The sequence below is a fragment of the Aplysia californica genome, unplaced genomic scaffold (genome assembly GCF_000002075.1).
Source record: "Aplysia californica isolate F4 #8 unplaced genomic scaffold, AplCal3.0 scaffold00734, whole genome shotgun sequence".
Taxonomy (NCBI): domain Eukaryota; kingdom Metazoa; phylum Mollusca; class Gastropoda; order Aplysiida; family Aplysiidae; genus Aplysia; species Aplysia californica.
Window position 1 is genome coordinate 292,809 of NW_004798004.1, and position 16,785 is coordinate 309,593.

The following is a 16,785-nucleotide window of genomic DNA, read 5'->3' on the forward strand; positions in this document are numbered from 1 at the left end:
TTACATCCTCTCCTTTAAAAAAAATCAAAATGTAAAACAGTTAATTCCTCTCGTATTTTATATAATCAAAACCTAAAACAGTTAACTCATCTCCTATTTTATATAATCAAAACATAAAACAGTTTCTTCCTCTCCTATTTTATATAATCAAAACATAAAACAGTTACTTCCTCTCCTCTGTTACACATTTCTCTGAGTGTATTAACCAAGCTGAACTGTGGTGGTGATGACCATGGTTTGAACTAATAATGAGGCAGTTGTGAACTCCTGCAGTTCAGAGAGTTTTTAAGGGTCTCAACCTATTTGACGTCGTAATATTGGAGATCAATGTTTAACCTGCAGGTTACTTGAAGGTTCTGCCTCTTTAATAATCTCATAGCATAAATAGGGTCTTTAAACCAACACCAAGCCATACACACTTCTTCCCTCTTTTATGATCTTCCCCATCATTATTTTTTTAACCTTTAATTTTCTCGAAGTAAACAATAGATAGGACAATTGTAGGGTTGAAAATTAAAAGAAATTAAGAGCATAATGATAGCTAGCTAGCTAGCTAGCTACCCACCCACCTGTCTATTGATACATATTTCAATATTCATCAGTCTATATATATTTCATCCTGCCGAGACCTAAAATTGACCATACATTCTATGGAACATTACAGCAACTGCAGTAAACTAACCTGCTCTTATTACTACATGGCATTGGACAGAAGGGCAAGAGCCCAGCTGTTGCTGGATCGATAATAATAACAACATGTTTATATATTTCAACATCTGTGTGGGAGGGAGGGACGTTGGTGCAAGGGTTGAGTCTCACCTCTTTCGGGGGCTGACCAATCAAGTTCTGGTCTTTTGTATTCAGTTTGGCGTGGATGAAATGTACAGCCTCCACAGCACGACGCCAGGTCATTTCGTTCTGTGCGCATCAAATAGTGCAGTGAAAATGAAACAACCTTAAAATCTTAGGTTTAGTAAATTTGACAGCACTTAAAACACAATACGGTCTTATTAGTACTGAAGATTAAAGGTGTTACAAGAGAGTAACAAACATAAAAAAGAAGGAGGAGAGATAAGGATGACATATATTTGATATGAAATAAGGAACAAATCACACCAGAGCAACTGTCAACCATCCACAGTTTGAAAGTTTGGGTTCATTCACAAAAGTTGAATCAAAAAGAAAAAACAAGTGGGTCAATAACAAACTAAAGCCATAGCAACAATAACTGGACCACTAAATCAATAACAATAATTACTACAGTATCAGCAACAACAACACGACCATAACAACAATGATTAGTTGTGACATCATTTGATGGTTGAATTTCTTGACAACAATATTTACTCCTCAATGAATCTTCATCCATAGTTTTACTATGGGGGAGCAAAGAATACACCTGCCGTGATACTGTGTGTCATAAGAGGCGACTAAAAGTGCATAGGTCTGGTCGCCCGAAAAGTGCCAGTTTGCGGAGGGCCAACTACCCAACCCAGTAAAAAACAGTAAGTTACAAAAACACGGACAAACACAGCTTTTTATTTTTCGATCTTGAGAGACGGAGGAGCTTCTGTATCAGCAGGAACAATGAAGGACAGCGGACAGAGCCGAAAGGACTCTTCTGACCCGAAACCTTCTCTGTCGAACAAGTCTCTCTGGATTGGGCTGTGGAATGTTCCCACCTTGTATGAAGCAGGAAAGAGTTCTCAAATAGTACAAGAGATGAAGAGATACAGGCTGCACATACTAGGAGTCAGCGAAACACACTGGATACAGTCTGGACAGAAGCAGCTCAGCTCGGGGAACAAATATTGTATTCTGGGAGGGAAGGTAAGTACCATGCGGAAGGAGTAGGAATCATTTTAAGTAAGTATGCACAGAAGTCACTTAGAGGATGGGAACCACACGGGGAAAGGATCATCATGGCTTCATTCACTACAAGGAGCAAGAGCATCTACATGAATATAGTCCAAATCTATGCCCCAACAAATGATGCTTCGGATGAAGGCAAGGATGCCTTTTACAGCCAGCTTCAGGGGGGTCATCGACAAACTACCAAGGAAGGATGTCAACATCATAATGGGAGATGCCAATGCCAAGATTGGTCAGGACAACGTGGGGTATGAAAGAATTATGGGACAACATGGCTTGGGACAAATGGATGAGAGCGGTGAGCGATTTGCAAATATATGTGCTTTCAACAGTTTTGTTATTGGAGGCTCTGTTTTTCCCCACAAGAGGATTCACAAGGCCACATGGGTTTCGCCAGATGGAGTGACTGAGAACCAGATAGATCCTTTTTGTATCTCTTGTAGGTTCAGGCGTTCACTGGACGATGTCAAAGTACAGAGAGGGGCAGATGTTGGATCGGATCATCATCTGCTGTTGGCAAAACTGAAGCTTCGACTCAAAAAGCACGGGACCAGCACAGGAATCAAAAGAACGAAGTTCCAAGTAAGTCTCTTGGACGGACACAAGAAAGAAAAGTTTCAGCTGCAGCTGACGAACTGATTTCAACCTCTAGCTGATCTTGGCGGTGAGGACACGGATGTGGATACACACTGGACCAAGGTCAAAGAAGTCTTTTCATCAACATGCCAAGAAGTACTCGGTGGGAAGAAATGGGAGCACAAGGAATGGATTAGCCAACACTCATTGGATTTAATTAGGATAAGAAGACAGCAGAAGGCAGAAGTGAATGCAAGTAGAACAAGAGGATCAAGAGCGGAGGCATTGGAGCAGTACAGGACAACAGCTAAAGATGTCAAGAAATCAATAAGAAAAGACAAGGAGGAATTCATGAACAGGCTAGCAGAGAAGGCAGAGGAAGCAGCGATAGGAGGGCACATGTGAATCCTTTACCAGACCACAAGGACACTTGCTGGAAAATATGGGAAACCTGAAGTACCTGTAAAGGACCAAGAGGGGAAAAGCATTTTTGGAAAGGAAGCTCAGTCTAAACGATGGGTAGAGCATTTCAACAGTCTCCTGAACAGACCACCACCGAGTAACCCACCAAACATACTGCCAGCAAGAAATGAGTTACCAATCTGCTGTGATGCTCCTTCAAAACAAGAGATTCTGGATGCCATTAAAAAGCTGAACAAAGGTAAAGCGGCCGGTCCCGACCAGATTCCACCTGAAGCCCTAAAAGCAGATGCCAATGTGACTGCAGACATCCTCCTCCCACTGTTTACCAGGATCTGGAATGAGAGCAAGTTTCTAAAGGATTGGAAAGCAGGACACCTCGTGAAACTTCCAAACAAGGGGGATCTCAGCAACTGCAGCAACTACAGAGGGATCACTCTTCTCTCAATACCAGGTAAGGTCTTCAACAGATTCATTCTGGAGAGAATCAAGACAGGAATGGATCCAAGACTATGGGATGAACAGGCCGGTTTCCGGAAAAATCGCTCAACCACCGACCAGATTGCCACGCTGAGGATTATTGTGGAACAGTCCCTGGAGTGGAACTCCCAGCTGATTGTCAACTTCCTTGACTATGAGAAGGCCTTTCACAGTATAGACCAAGTGACAGTATGGAAGATAATGAGACACCACGGAATCCCACAGAAGTTGGTGAACCTCATCAAGAGCATGTACGAAGGGACAAGTTGCAGGATTGTACATGATGGCCAGCTCACTGACAGCTTTGACATCAAGACTGGTGTGAGACAGGGATGCTTACTATCACCGTTCCTCTTCATATTGGCAATCCACTGGCTGATGAATGAAACCACCAGAGGACACAGAAATGGTATACAGTGGACACCATGGACACAGTTGGACGATCTGGATTTTGCAGACGACTTGGCGCTTCTGTCGCACACTCAGGAACAGATGCAAGCAAAGACTTCAGTATTAAACAGCCTATCGGAGTCTGTTGGATTGAGGATCCACCCCGGAAAGTCAAAGGTCCTAAGGACAGATGCACAACGAAAGGAGCAGGTCACAATAGAAGGAAAGGCCCTAGAAAACGTTGAATCCTTCTGCTATCTTGGGAGCATAATTGACAGAGAGGGAGGAACAGGTGCTGAAATAAAGTCCCGCATTGGAAAAGCACAGGCTGCTTTCATATCTTTGGATAGGATTTGGAAGACCAGAGATATCTCACTTCGAACAAAGCTGAGGATTTTCAATTCAAACGTGAAGTCGGTCCTGTTGTATGGATGTGAGGCATGGAACGCATCACAGACTTGCATAAAGAGGATCCAGGTTTTCTTGAACAGGTGTCTAAGAAAGTTACTGAGGATCAGATGGACAGACAGGGTCACCAATGTGGAAGTGTTAAGGAAAACAAGACAGATCCCAGTCAGAGATGAGGTAGGAAGAAGGCGGTGGCGATGGATTGGACATACTGTCAGGAAGTCAGGCTGCTGCATAACAAAGAAAGTTTTGGATTGGAACCCACAGGGCAAGAGATCAAGGGGAAGACCTCGTGGAACCTGGAGAAGAATCACAGAAATCGATGTACAGAAAAGTGGGAAGACATGGAATAACATCAAGAGGCTAGCCCAGGATAGAGAAAAGTGATGGGTGTTTGTCCGTGGTCTATACCCTGGTGCAGGGTGAGAAAGGCAATGATGATGATGAATCCTCATGGGAAATGGTATTTAAAATAAAAACTGTCCAACATGGTCACCAATTGTTGGGGAAAAAAGTGGTCATCTTAGACAGGTGAAGGTCTTGATCAGTGTCATTATAACAAAGGAAAAATGCAAAAGGGGGGGGGGAGTGGTTGTTTGTACGGGTTCTTAGGTTCCCTGTATTTTGTTGCTGTTGTTTTTTCTTTAGAACCTTTAATAAATTCAGGAAATTAGGGCTAAAAAAAATAAAATGTACTCACATATCTGTCTCGTCTTTTGCGACTGTCCTTGATGAAGTCCAGTTCCTGCATGACGACCCACGGCAAAACCAGAGTTGGGATTCCTAACCCTGGGGAGGTGTTGATCAGCATACGTGTGTCAGTACACTTTGCCCCAAACACATAAATATGACAGTTTTGACAGTTCTAGTTCTAATAGGGCCTAAAGACTAATGATTATATAATGAAAGTACATAGTGTGTGTTTGTAAGTCTGCATATACCCCATGAGAGAAAGAGAGAGAGAGAGAGAGAGAGAGAGAGAGAGAGAGAGAGAGAGAGAGAGACAGAGAGACAGAGAGACAGAAAGACAGAGAGAGACAGAGACAGAGAGACAGAGAGAGAGAACAAATCCCCTAATTCAAGACAAATAGTCATTGTCTCTACAACCTCAAAATCAAAAACATATTAACAGTATGTCACGAGTACCAAAGGTGCTACGTTATAGATATAGTCAACCCTGACCAAGAGGATCGTTCAATGCTGAAGGAAAAGTGGTTATCTTCTTAGACAGGTGATTTTCTTCTTCTTTTTTTTTTAGTAGATGGTTTTACGGCGCTCGCAACGACATAAGGTCATATGAGCACCAAGGGGTGTGTGTCAACAGAGAAGTCTTTACAAGGAATCAGACTTACTCTGCTCACCTCTCCAGCTTCAACAGCACAAGGTCTGCTTCGACTATCAAGGTACCCCGGAAATAGCGGGTCACAAGAGTGTGACAAACATACAAAAGAAGTAGAGGAAAATGACAATAGTAAGGATTAGGAAAGAAAAAGCAGCAGTTCCCTGTTGTAGATCAGGCACAGTTATGAGCTGGACATTGATGAATCAGCCCATTTACAATTCTACTGTGCTTGAACGAGAAATGTCCCACCTTTGGGAATGGCCTAGAGACACTACAGTCAGTGGCACTGCCCCGGAGGGTAGGTGATTTTCTTAGGCAGAATCATTACAACAGAAAAAAACCCCAAAAAATAACCACAAAAGGGAGAAGTGGGAAGTGGTTGTTTGTACAGGGGGTGTTGTTCTTGGACAGGTGGTCGTTAAGAGCAAGTTCGACTGTAATATAGAATTTTAGGGATTAAAAAAAAAACTTGGTCTAACCTGGAAGATCGGCATTCATGATCTCACTCAGGAAAGTCAGGCAGGAAATGAGTACATTCGTGTCCACCACAAGAATGAGAGCCTGCAGGTGAATTTTTAAAAAATGACTTAGATAAAACAACAAACCAAACAGAAAATGATACTATTTTCAAGCATGGCATAAGATCCACATAAGGCCCAAACAACATGGAGAATGTTTCTCTCTGCCAGGCAGTATACAACCCCCCCCCCCAAAAAAAAACAACAACCAAAAAACCCAACAAACCCAAACAAGTAACAATAGATAGCATTTGTACGGCACAAATTCACGCTCAACAGCAAGCCTTATGCGCTTTACAAACTACATTATATAAAATACAAGATAAAAAGAGTTGGGGGGTGGGGGGGGGGGGAGAGGGAACCTGGGACAGCAAAGTTGAGTTGGGGTTTTACAAAGGGTCAGCACGAAACTGGCCGCACTTCTCCAATAGCAGATTAGGATGATTGTCACAAAGAAAAGAAGTAGATGAAGCAGACTCCACTATAGCAGCCAGCAACCACTGCCTGCCATTCCTACATTGCTTCATGTTTTTATTTTAGTAAGTGTTTTAAGGCACTTGCAACACAATACGGTTATATAAATGCCAAAGATTAGAGGTGTTACAAGAGAGTAACAAACACCAAAAAAAAAGGAGTCAGGAGGGGAGATGAGGACGATAAATATTTAATAGGAAAGAAGGAGAAAATCACATCAAAGCACCTGCCAACCACCCACACTTTTTTTTCATCACTGAACATGAATAATGATAGTAATAAAAGCAATAACAAACTGCATTAATACAGCCCATATCTCTGCTTAAAAGCAGCCTCGATATGCTTAACAATTTATTATTATCCTGACAAACATTTTTATATTCCAAAACATTCTCAGGTTCCAGGGATGATTTCAATACATTACTCAAAGAAAGAAATATAAAAAATGCACAATGACTGACAAATTACAAAAGGCAATTATTTGAGAAAAACAAATGCAGAGGAAGCCTGGCCCTCTTCTAGTAAATTTGAACCTAATTCATTAACAATTTGGACAACACAACCAGAAGCGACCCCCACCCCCCCACCGAGTTTTCATTCACTTTCTAAGAATACATAAAAATCCCACCTCCATAAGAAAGTAAAATGAATCAGAAAAATTAAAGAACAAGTGTAGTAAGACCAACTCATCTGCTGTTTTGAGTGATACAAGGCCAAAAACATACCGACAAATGAGGATAATCAGGCAATGATATATATATATTGTAACAAGAAATGTTCAACCTGAGCAATACAAAAGCTGGGTTTACATCATTTTATTGACAAGCATTCAGTTATGATATCACACAGCTGAATCATCGACAATATGTGTCACGAAGTGGTGAAATTGGGCGCTCATAAATCTTTTGGCAAAGGGAGTTATTAGTATCATCTTAAAGTTCGTTCATTTGTCTTGCATTTGGCAAAAACACCCCAAACCCATCTATCTAGAACAAAAGTCAAGACATTTGCGATTGAAGCAGGTGGGTATCTCCTGGTGTCAGAGGTAAAATTAGCGAGAAAATGGGCGCCAAAGCTTTGTGACTTCCAAAGCTTGAGAGTTCTTGGAATTGCAAATTTATATTCTTTTGTGCCTTTGATCAATGTAAAATCCACAAAGAAATGTGTTCTTAAATGGACAAAGAAGGTACTGAGCAAAAAAAAAAGAAAATTAGAAAAAAAATTGCCCAACAGCCAGAAAAATGCGGATTGCCTTGATTACATTATTTGGGCGGGCGCCAGATTTCATCATTCTACCTCACATATAATTGAGACCACATAGTGATCCACAAAGACCTGCTTGACGAGAAAAAACCCAAAACAAACAAACTTCCAACACTGAAGCTCACCTTGTGCTTCTCGGGTGACTCCTCAATCTTGATGACCACAGGGCTACTGACCAGGGGACTTTTGGCCACCGCCTCCGTTAACGTGCCGATCGGCTGTTGCAAAAAAAGTACAATAAATCAACACAAGCAGAACAACAACAGGTTGGGGAGTCTGTGTAACGAAAGCAAGCATAACATCTACGAGATGTCACTCATTCAAGGCTAAGGTTAAAGCAAGATAGACATACAGAGAAACAGTAGAGGGTTAAAAAAGAAATAGGACCTACTAGCGGTGCATCCACTTAACTACCCATAATAACTATGATACAAGAAGATAGACATACAGAGAAACAGTAGAGGGTTAAAAAAGAAATAGGACCTACGAGTGGTGCATCCACTTAACTACCCATAATAACTATGATAAAAGAAATCTTTATTCAGGGAAAGTTGTTCTGATCATTTACAAGAGCTCTCTTTCCCGTCCTCCCTTTCTCTCTGTATTTTCAACTCATTTCTAAAGAGTTCAATATTCAGAAGTTAAAGTAAAATACCCCTTCTGATCTGCTTTTACCGTGCCAGTCGAGGCCACACCAGGATGAGTTAGAAACTACATCCCCCTAGAGTCACGTGAGATATTCAAAAACAGAAATCTTTTTTTGTTGTATTTCCTTTACCACTATTTGAGACATAATATTATAACATACCGCACATGTCAAATGGGAAGAGTTCCTTCTCAAATTCTGGATCTGAGGACACAATGTAAAGTGATCAGATAGAAAGAATACTTATCAAGAGGTATCTAAGCATTAAAAATACAGCTTAGTCAACTAATTGGATACATGTCCATCCAGTTTCAACATAGGAGTAAAAGTGAACATTTAGATTAACATTAATACATTTTTCCAAAGACTGGAGGCTTTCTCTTTAATTCAAGGGTGTATATTTTAACATTAAAATCATTGCAATTACTTTGATGATATAGAAAGAATTCTATCAATTCTTATCTATCTGTTAATTAAATCTAACACCAAAGATATGATTATGTCAGAAATTACCAAAGTATGTGTCACGTTTATGTAGTTGAACCTTAGTCTGAAAAAGCAGTGCAGCAGAGATTTTTCCGATCAATTTGGATATCACTAGAGATTAGTATGGCTTCAATTATGGTTACACTTATGAACTATCCTCCAGACATACAACAGACACTGTTTCTCACGAATACAAAAACAAAGGTCAATTAACTATTTCTCACGTTTAAGAGTACAATTTCTCCAACTTCCTCAAAATCCATGTCCTCAATCTCCCGCACTGTCTCAGTTGCATCTGTGCCATCAGCTAAACCATCGTTCACACCAACGTCTCCTGTTAATAACATATATACCATTTTAAAGATCAAAAACTGTCATATTATTGTGAAGAATAGAAGAAATAGGAAAAAAACCCAAACCCGCATCCCTTTTAAAAAAATCCTTAATTTTTTTTGTATGAAGCAATTTTCAAAATCTATCCCCAATGAAAATCAAAGACACTACGGTAGATAAAGATAATCAAAATTATTATAAAAACCTGCAAAATTTCATCAGACTGTAATAAAATAACCAGAACAACCCAGTCATTCTTGAAAATAAATAGTCCATAAAGATCAGAGGCATTTTTGGGTTAAAAAAACTATAAACTGTTACCTCTGACATTTACTTGGGGGGGGGGGGGTTTACAACAGAATTAGAACAGAAGAGAAGAGAAAGAAAGAAGGAGGAAACAATGAAAGGGGAAGAGTAGAAGAGAAAAAAAAAAGTGGAGTTTCTAAACATGTATCAAGATATCATTTTTCTCCTAGGTTACATACAATTCATTTTGCAGAAATTACTGAAAAAATCTTAATTTACTCCCAATGAATATCTCCCCAATGAGCACAATATCTACAAAGCAATAATGAGCCTTGGCATGGTCCCGCTGTTTATGAATAATAACAATAATAATAATAATAAATGAATTTATAATGGCACTTTTTGCCTGAATCTGAGGCTACATGCCTAAATTTCAGTGGCTACACATTCCCCAACGCTTAAGAAGACTGATGAAAGTAAATTATATAAATTGTAAAAGCTTTGCATTCCCATCAACATAGCGAAGGTCATGCAGCAGGTGGGCTGCTTTGATACTTCCTATCAAGATCAAATAGGTAGGGTACAAAATCCCAGCACAAAGATTGAGACACACCTGGAAGAGGAAATGCAGCAGAACTCTGAGAAGGCTGTTGTTGTGTGCTTATCTCACATTGCTCAACAGATTTTTTTGATGAGAGAACGGCCTGAAAAATATTGTTCAAAAGATATTATCATATAATTTTTGTCTGAAAGAGGATACCCTACTAATATAATCAAGATTCCCCGAAGAGGAAAACAATCACCGTATGCATGGTAAAAAAAAAGTACACTGTATTTAAAAGAGAAAACAAGCTTATCCTGATTAGCACCTACATACATATGCATGTAAAAAATCTCTTTGAATATACAAGTGTTTACATGATAAAGTGATGTAGACAGTTTTGTATTTCATACATGAGGTAAGTTACAGCTCACAGTGGAGTGCCAATCCTGCATGAGCTCGTTCTGACTAAACCCAGTCTTGAGCCATCAGTATTCATTCTGCCGTTCCAGAGGAACCCTTAGAAATTCAGCAGTTCTTACACACAAATGCTTTCCTTCTCGGAAAATTTCACCAGCTCATCATCCAATGGGGGAAAAAAAATTGAATTTTTTTTTAAAGGGAATGATGTTGCTTGAAACACTACTGTAGGCATAAATTACACAGTGAAGCTCATTGTATTACCCCTTGTGACATAATAACCATCCATATCCAAATTTAATACCACACTTCCTTATAATTAAATGCAAAGTACAATGACTGTTGACTTACCTCAGCACCATATGCAGATGATTTTTCCCTCGGAAGTTCAGATGTGCTTTCATTGTACGCGATCTCCCTTGAACTTTTCTCTGAAGAACATTCTCCAGGAAGGCCAGGTTTTTTCCGTTTCATCTCATTTGCAATTTTCTCCGGGCTGGCTACTGGCATGACCTCCTTAACCTTGTGTGACATGCTTTCACAACCTACATCCTGTTTTTTCGCGAGAAGATTTATGTGAGAAATCATTGTGAGCTGTGGTCTCGTAGGCAAAGTCAATGTACCATCACTTTTTGAACTCACCCTTCGACGTTTCATCGGAGTACAGAGATCAATAACATCATGAGTATTGTCCAACACAATAACAGAACTATCTGCCCTCTGGTCAGTAGAGTAATCATTCGGCTCAACGATTATCACAGAAGAATCAGAGACTGATGGGAGAATCGGAGCATCTCTGAAACCAAAGTTGGATGAAGATGATGATGTAGGAGAGTGATCATGATAGCTATCTCGTCCCGTTGGTAGAGGATCAAGCACTATATCAGCTTGCCTTTCCTTTTCAGTATTCTTCTGAGACACCGCAGCTGGCTCAACTCTGTTCACCTGACTATGTTTTGCAGAGGAATCTTCTTCAAGCCCTTTGCTTCTCCTTTTAGCTTTTAAGACTGGACGAGAATTAGACAGACATGCACCAGAAGATGGAGTGGAGGTAACTTTCTCTGCGTTGCAGTCAGACAGTGAAAGACCCTTTGAAGTCATTTCCTGAGAAGGGGACACAGCAAGTTTATGTTTTAAATCACATCTAGAATCTTTGCCCAAGATTCTCTCTGCCTTTGCATCTGATTGTTTCTCTAGTTCAGGTGCTCCCTTTGATTTTTTCTTCTTTTTCTTCTTCTTTTTAGAACGAGTTTTTCTCTTATCACTACATTCTTTTGATGAACTTTCCTCAGGAATAGCTTTTGCTTCAGACTTTTTGGTATCTGCTGGATCACTATGAAGACAAATAACACTGTCGTTCAAAGTCGAGTTGTTAGGATCAGTACGAAGATAAATAACACTATCGTTCAAAGTTGAGTTGTTACTGTCAGTGGCCAGTGACATGAGTGGTGCCGACTTCTGTTGTGTTTTAGATTTAAATCCCATTACATGGACCTGCTCTTCCTCAGACAGGTGGGAGATGGCAGAAACTGCTGACGGGCCTAGATTAGGTGTGCTGGAGCATGATGAGGATGCATCTTCCATGCTATTTGTTCCTTTAGTCGATTTATGAGATGCCAGATGGGGAGCACTACCAGTCTTCTTTTTATTTGTTGGTGTTTTCTGAAAAAAACCCAAAAAACATTTTATGCAGATGTTTTATGTTCAACAATGTAAAATAAACTTTAGGGGAAGCCAGAATGTACTTCCAAAAAGGTTTTTAAAAAAGGTGCTAAAGTAAACTGAGCAAAGACAAATTTAACCACTGGATGAACTCATGATTACATACATGGTTATTATCTCTCCAATTTAGTCTATATTTCATGCATATATAATATTATTGTGGCTGACTTTAAACACCCGCATTTTGAGCAAGAGATATGTACTTACGCTTTCTATCCATGTGTTTTACTTTGCAAGAGATGAAATACAAAAATAACTTTAAAGAATAGTATGACAACCCTTTTTTTTTTCTTCAGCCATTTTAAAATAAAAACCTTGAGTCTTGAAAGATCTCTGAACGATGGAACTTTCAAGAGCTATTATTGATTTGTCCTGCATAAAAGTAACAAATGCTTTCAGAAGAAGATAAAATTTTAAACATTGAAATCAGAGGAGGTTTTTTTCAATATGACTGAGCACCACGTCAGGCTATTAATGCAGTTTTCATTGTCAATTAAAGTCACTTTCGAGTCTCCTCTGAAATTAAAGGATTGTAGGTCATGTGGTAACTTAAGACAGGGACAGGTAGTACACATACTGATCTAAATACACAGTTTCTCTTTTCTCCACCCAAAGTTCAGACTTAGTTATCATTATCAAACACCAGTGTCACAAATCAACTCACATCTAACGGGTGCCTCCAAGACGACTCTTTTGTCACTTTATTCACATAGTACATCTTGCCAGGGTAGCTTTTGGACATTTTCATACTCCAGTTTGCAGGAAGTGGGAGGTCTGCCACTCCTGATGCACCAGAATCTTTCTTGTTATTCATTGTGAAATTTCATGGTCTCATTCTGCAGAAAAAATAAGTTTCAGAAAAGAGAAAATCACATTAGACTTAGATTAGAACAACATTGTCAAAGAAGTAGACTTCATATCATAGGGACATTGTGATGACTTACATTAACATTTTCGAGCTGGTAAATTTATACTCATTCTTTAATTTTTTTCTTAGCCCATATTTGGTTAGCTTGCACTACTCTATACCCTCATCATTTCCATCCTTCTGTATGCTTTTGAATCATGGACCTTGATGGCAGAGCTTCAGAGGAAGATCCAAGCAGCCGAAATGAGATGCTTTAGACGACTCTTTGGCATCTCATACAATGACCACATCACAAATGAGCAAGTGTGCAGTAGAGTGGAACAATACATGAGCCACAATTAATTTAGACTTGCAGGCTACTGTTTAGTGAAGAAAAATGAATTGGTACGGTCATGTAACAAGATCCTGTGGCCTATCCAAAACCATTCTTCAGGGAACTGTGCAGGGGAGGAGAAAGAGAGGAAAGCAAAGAAAGAGGTGGACCGACAACATTGCGGAGTGGACAGGGAAATCCTTTACCTAAACTCCAGCGCTCGCAAAAAAAATGTGAAAAGTGGGGACACCTGACGAGGCTCTCTATCATTCAGCGCCTCTACGATCCTCGTGGATTATGGGATCAGTAAGCAGTAAAAGTAAGCACTACCTTGGGTATACTGGCGGCAATCTTTCAGATTTGTATGTTCTATTCACATTTGCTGGTTTTAGGTAATAAGATAATAAGGGTGAAGACAGTGGTAGAGTTTGAAACTACTTTAGAGTGAAGAAAAGTTCTGCCGTCGTAAGGGAAAACGAAGAATGGTAGAAATTTTTCGATTTTTGAATTTTTACATATTTCATTGAGTATTTAATTCTGCATCTGACGGTGCAAATTTTTTTTATCATAACTTAATCTGTTGTTGCGTAATTGAGAGTTTGTCGTTTTCCCTTACACAGGCGAGCTCTGAGCCAGTGCTCAGTGTAAGGGAAAACGATGAATGGTGGATTGGTTAAGGATCACTGCTCGTTTGGCATTGTCCCCTGGTCTCTGTCGTCGGGCAAATTATGGCATAGGTGACAAATGACAGTTGGTCACTGTTGCGCTAGTATAAATATACTGGGCCTTTTTAGCAAACAAACACACCACCACCACCACCCTCCCCCGGAGTACAATCCACCAGGATTATAAGAATGTATCACCTTGTGTGCCTGTATGTCTTCACGTATGCTGACGGTGTGTATTGACAAGAGCAAAGAAGCTGCATGTATAAGTAAGAGCAGGCTGGAAAGAGGGGAAAATGGATGAGAATAGGGGGGGGGGGGAAAGGGGGTAGTGGTGGTTAAAAAAATTATTAAGGGAGAAATTCATTAGCACTGCATATTTATTAGTGCCCACCAGACGTTCACAGACTAACGTCATATTAGTTTGCTGTCCAGTCATTTGACATCCCAATCATATAATGATGGTTATAAAGCCACAGTTTCTCTAGCACGTTGTCACTTGTTGACATCATAAAGAATTACCTGACAAATAATGGTAACGCATTATCATTTGTGAGTAATTGTCTTTGTCCAGCCTAAAAAGTGGACGTATTGTGGCGACACTTAGTCTTACTTAACAATTTCTTTATATATGACTTGATGTTACGATCAAGTATAGTAATGTCTTGCAGTTTCAAACTCTATTTGGAGTATGAAACAACAACTTGTTGTTTCCCCTTCAACTGAATGCTTTATTAAATACGAGCCTCGCATTACCTCTCCCAAGAGCGTTTGTGATACAGTCTTGTCAGATTGCTATATTTCTTATAAATGTGAAAGTTTGACTTTGCAACGATGTGATCATATCATTGACATTGTAACATGATGGATCCTTTTGGTTGTGCAGGGAGAATTTTGCAATTTGTGAAAATAATTGTAAAACTTGCTTCTGAAGAGAATACAATAAAGAAATCTCATGGGGACCAAACCCTGATTCCGAATGAAACATTCTTAAATCAAGCTGTTGAAAGAAAATGTGTTTTTAAATAACACATCTGATTTGTACATTGACTGTGTAGTACATGTATTTAACCAAGTGAGGAAGGCAAATGAACAACGTTCACAGGGTTTCAGTTGGGATAACAAACACCTAACGTTATACACGCTTTTAAACAGCTAGTTTGAGTGCGTCTTACTTTTATTTGTAGTAACCTGTACACAGTCATCTCTGTCGGTGATGCGTCACAACTGACCATCGCCTACACCCATAACCCTTCACAAGTGTAAGGGAGAAAGACGAACCGTACCATTCATCGTTTTCGCGTACATCGCAGGGCTCACTGCGGCCGTGCAGTGCAGGGGAGAACGATGAATGTCGAATAACTTTGCTACTTTTTATCCTAAACAATTCCAACTTTGGAAACAGCTTTATGAACACCTTAACCAGATATCCGGTGAACTATAGCTAAAAAGAATAAAAAAACAAGAGTTATAAAGCTAAAACATTTTTTGCCTCTCCTGAAAAATTTGTCTTGCTACCTGGGCAGGACCATTCGTCGTTAAATTCTCTTACGACAGTAGAGTCGGACAGGTAGACAAGAGGTAGCCTACCTTTGGAAACAACAGGCCAGTCAGTGTGGTATACAAGGATACATGTATTTTGAGTTTTTTCAGCATTTCTTTCACTACTTTCAGTTTCAGTATCAATTTAAACCAATAGCCAATAGATAGATCTAGATCTAGATCTATCTAGATCTAGTATATAGATCATGAATTATAATTATATTTATAATGTGGACCCATGCCATAGAGAGTGAAGTAGACAGTAGAAAAGTAGTGGCAGATTATGGAGTGAGTTTGTTGGCACAAGATCCTCTCATTGTGCAAAAGTAGGCCTAACAAAAAGTTAAGTGTTGCGCAGAGAGTCATGCTTTGCTTTGTTGTGACTGAAGAGTGCAGGGTGTGTCGCCTTGTGAGGGCCTACACACTGCTACGACACATAGCCAACTTACTATTTTGTTGGGTAGACAAGACCAAGAAGCAGATTAGATTTAATCTACAGAAGTATAGACCAGCAAGGCACTGTGTGGTCAAAACGACAAAAAAGACTCACTTAGAAAATTCTTAACAAACAGCTGACATTTACTAAACTATAACTTACACTTCGAACAGCTGAGTGTGTGTCAGTGTGTGCAATTCTCCTTTGCCGAGAATAATAGCCTAATATTTGTGTCCTTAGTTTCCCGTTCTCTGTTTTGGGGCTAGCTCTCCCTCGTCTTATTCGAATTTCGTACCATTCGGTGAATTTGGCAACTTCAAATTTGAACAAAATTATCATTAAGGGGGGCTACACCTGAAGGTTATCTCTCTGATTAGTGGATCAAATTTTACCAAATTTCAGACATATAAAAAGCATAGCAAGGAGTCTTTAAAAATCTGCAATCAAATTTGAGAAAAAAGTTTCTCGTTTCCATGGCTACCGCGGCCATACTGGATTTTATTGACATGTCTTACGTAACGAATACACCACACTTATTTTTCATGGAAATAGATTATTGTTGTTGTTTTGTTTTTTGCTTTTGCATGCATGTTAGCAAACATTAAATCTACAAGTTCGTTTGTGGATTTTTTCCTAAACGAATTAGAAGATTTTTGATTTTTTTTTCCTGAGGTAGTTCAAGTTTGCAATAAATCTGTGAAAATCCACACCCAGACATCACCAACAAATGAATCAAAAATTCAACAGATGCGTTTTTAGTATTACATATTCCCTTTCTTCTGTGAAAATTTCAGTGAGATTGGATGAAAATGGTTAAGTATTTT

General features: G+C 39.5%; 1 protein-coding gene across 1 annotated transcript in view; it reads right to left on the reverse strand.

The window, feature by feature from the left end:
• Positions 1–16,217, reverse strand: part of LOC101853413 — a gene marked incomplete at its 3' end in the record, with an annotated part of 28,221 nt that extends 12,004 nt beyond the window's left edge. Inside the window, 10 exon segments of the mRNA XM_013088390.2 lie at positions 820–918; positions 4,847–4,935; positions 5,968–6,049; positions 7,869–7,961; positions 8,552–8,593; positions 9,100–9,209; positions 10,068–10,158; positions 10,767–12,077; positions 12,802–12,973; positions 16,124–16,217. Coding sequence (XP_012943844.1) covers positions 820–918; positions 4,847–4,935; positions 5,968–6,049; positions 7,869–7,961; positions 8,552–8,593; positions 9,100–9,209; positions 10,068–10,158; positions 10,767–12,077; positions 12,802–12,951 — 2,067 coding nt within the window.
• Between the last annotated feature and the right edge of the window lie 568 nt (positions 16,218–16,785).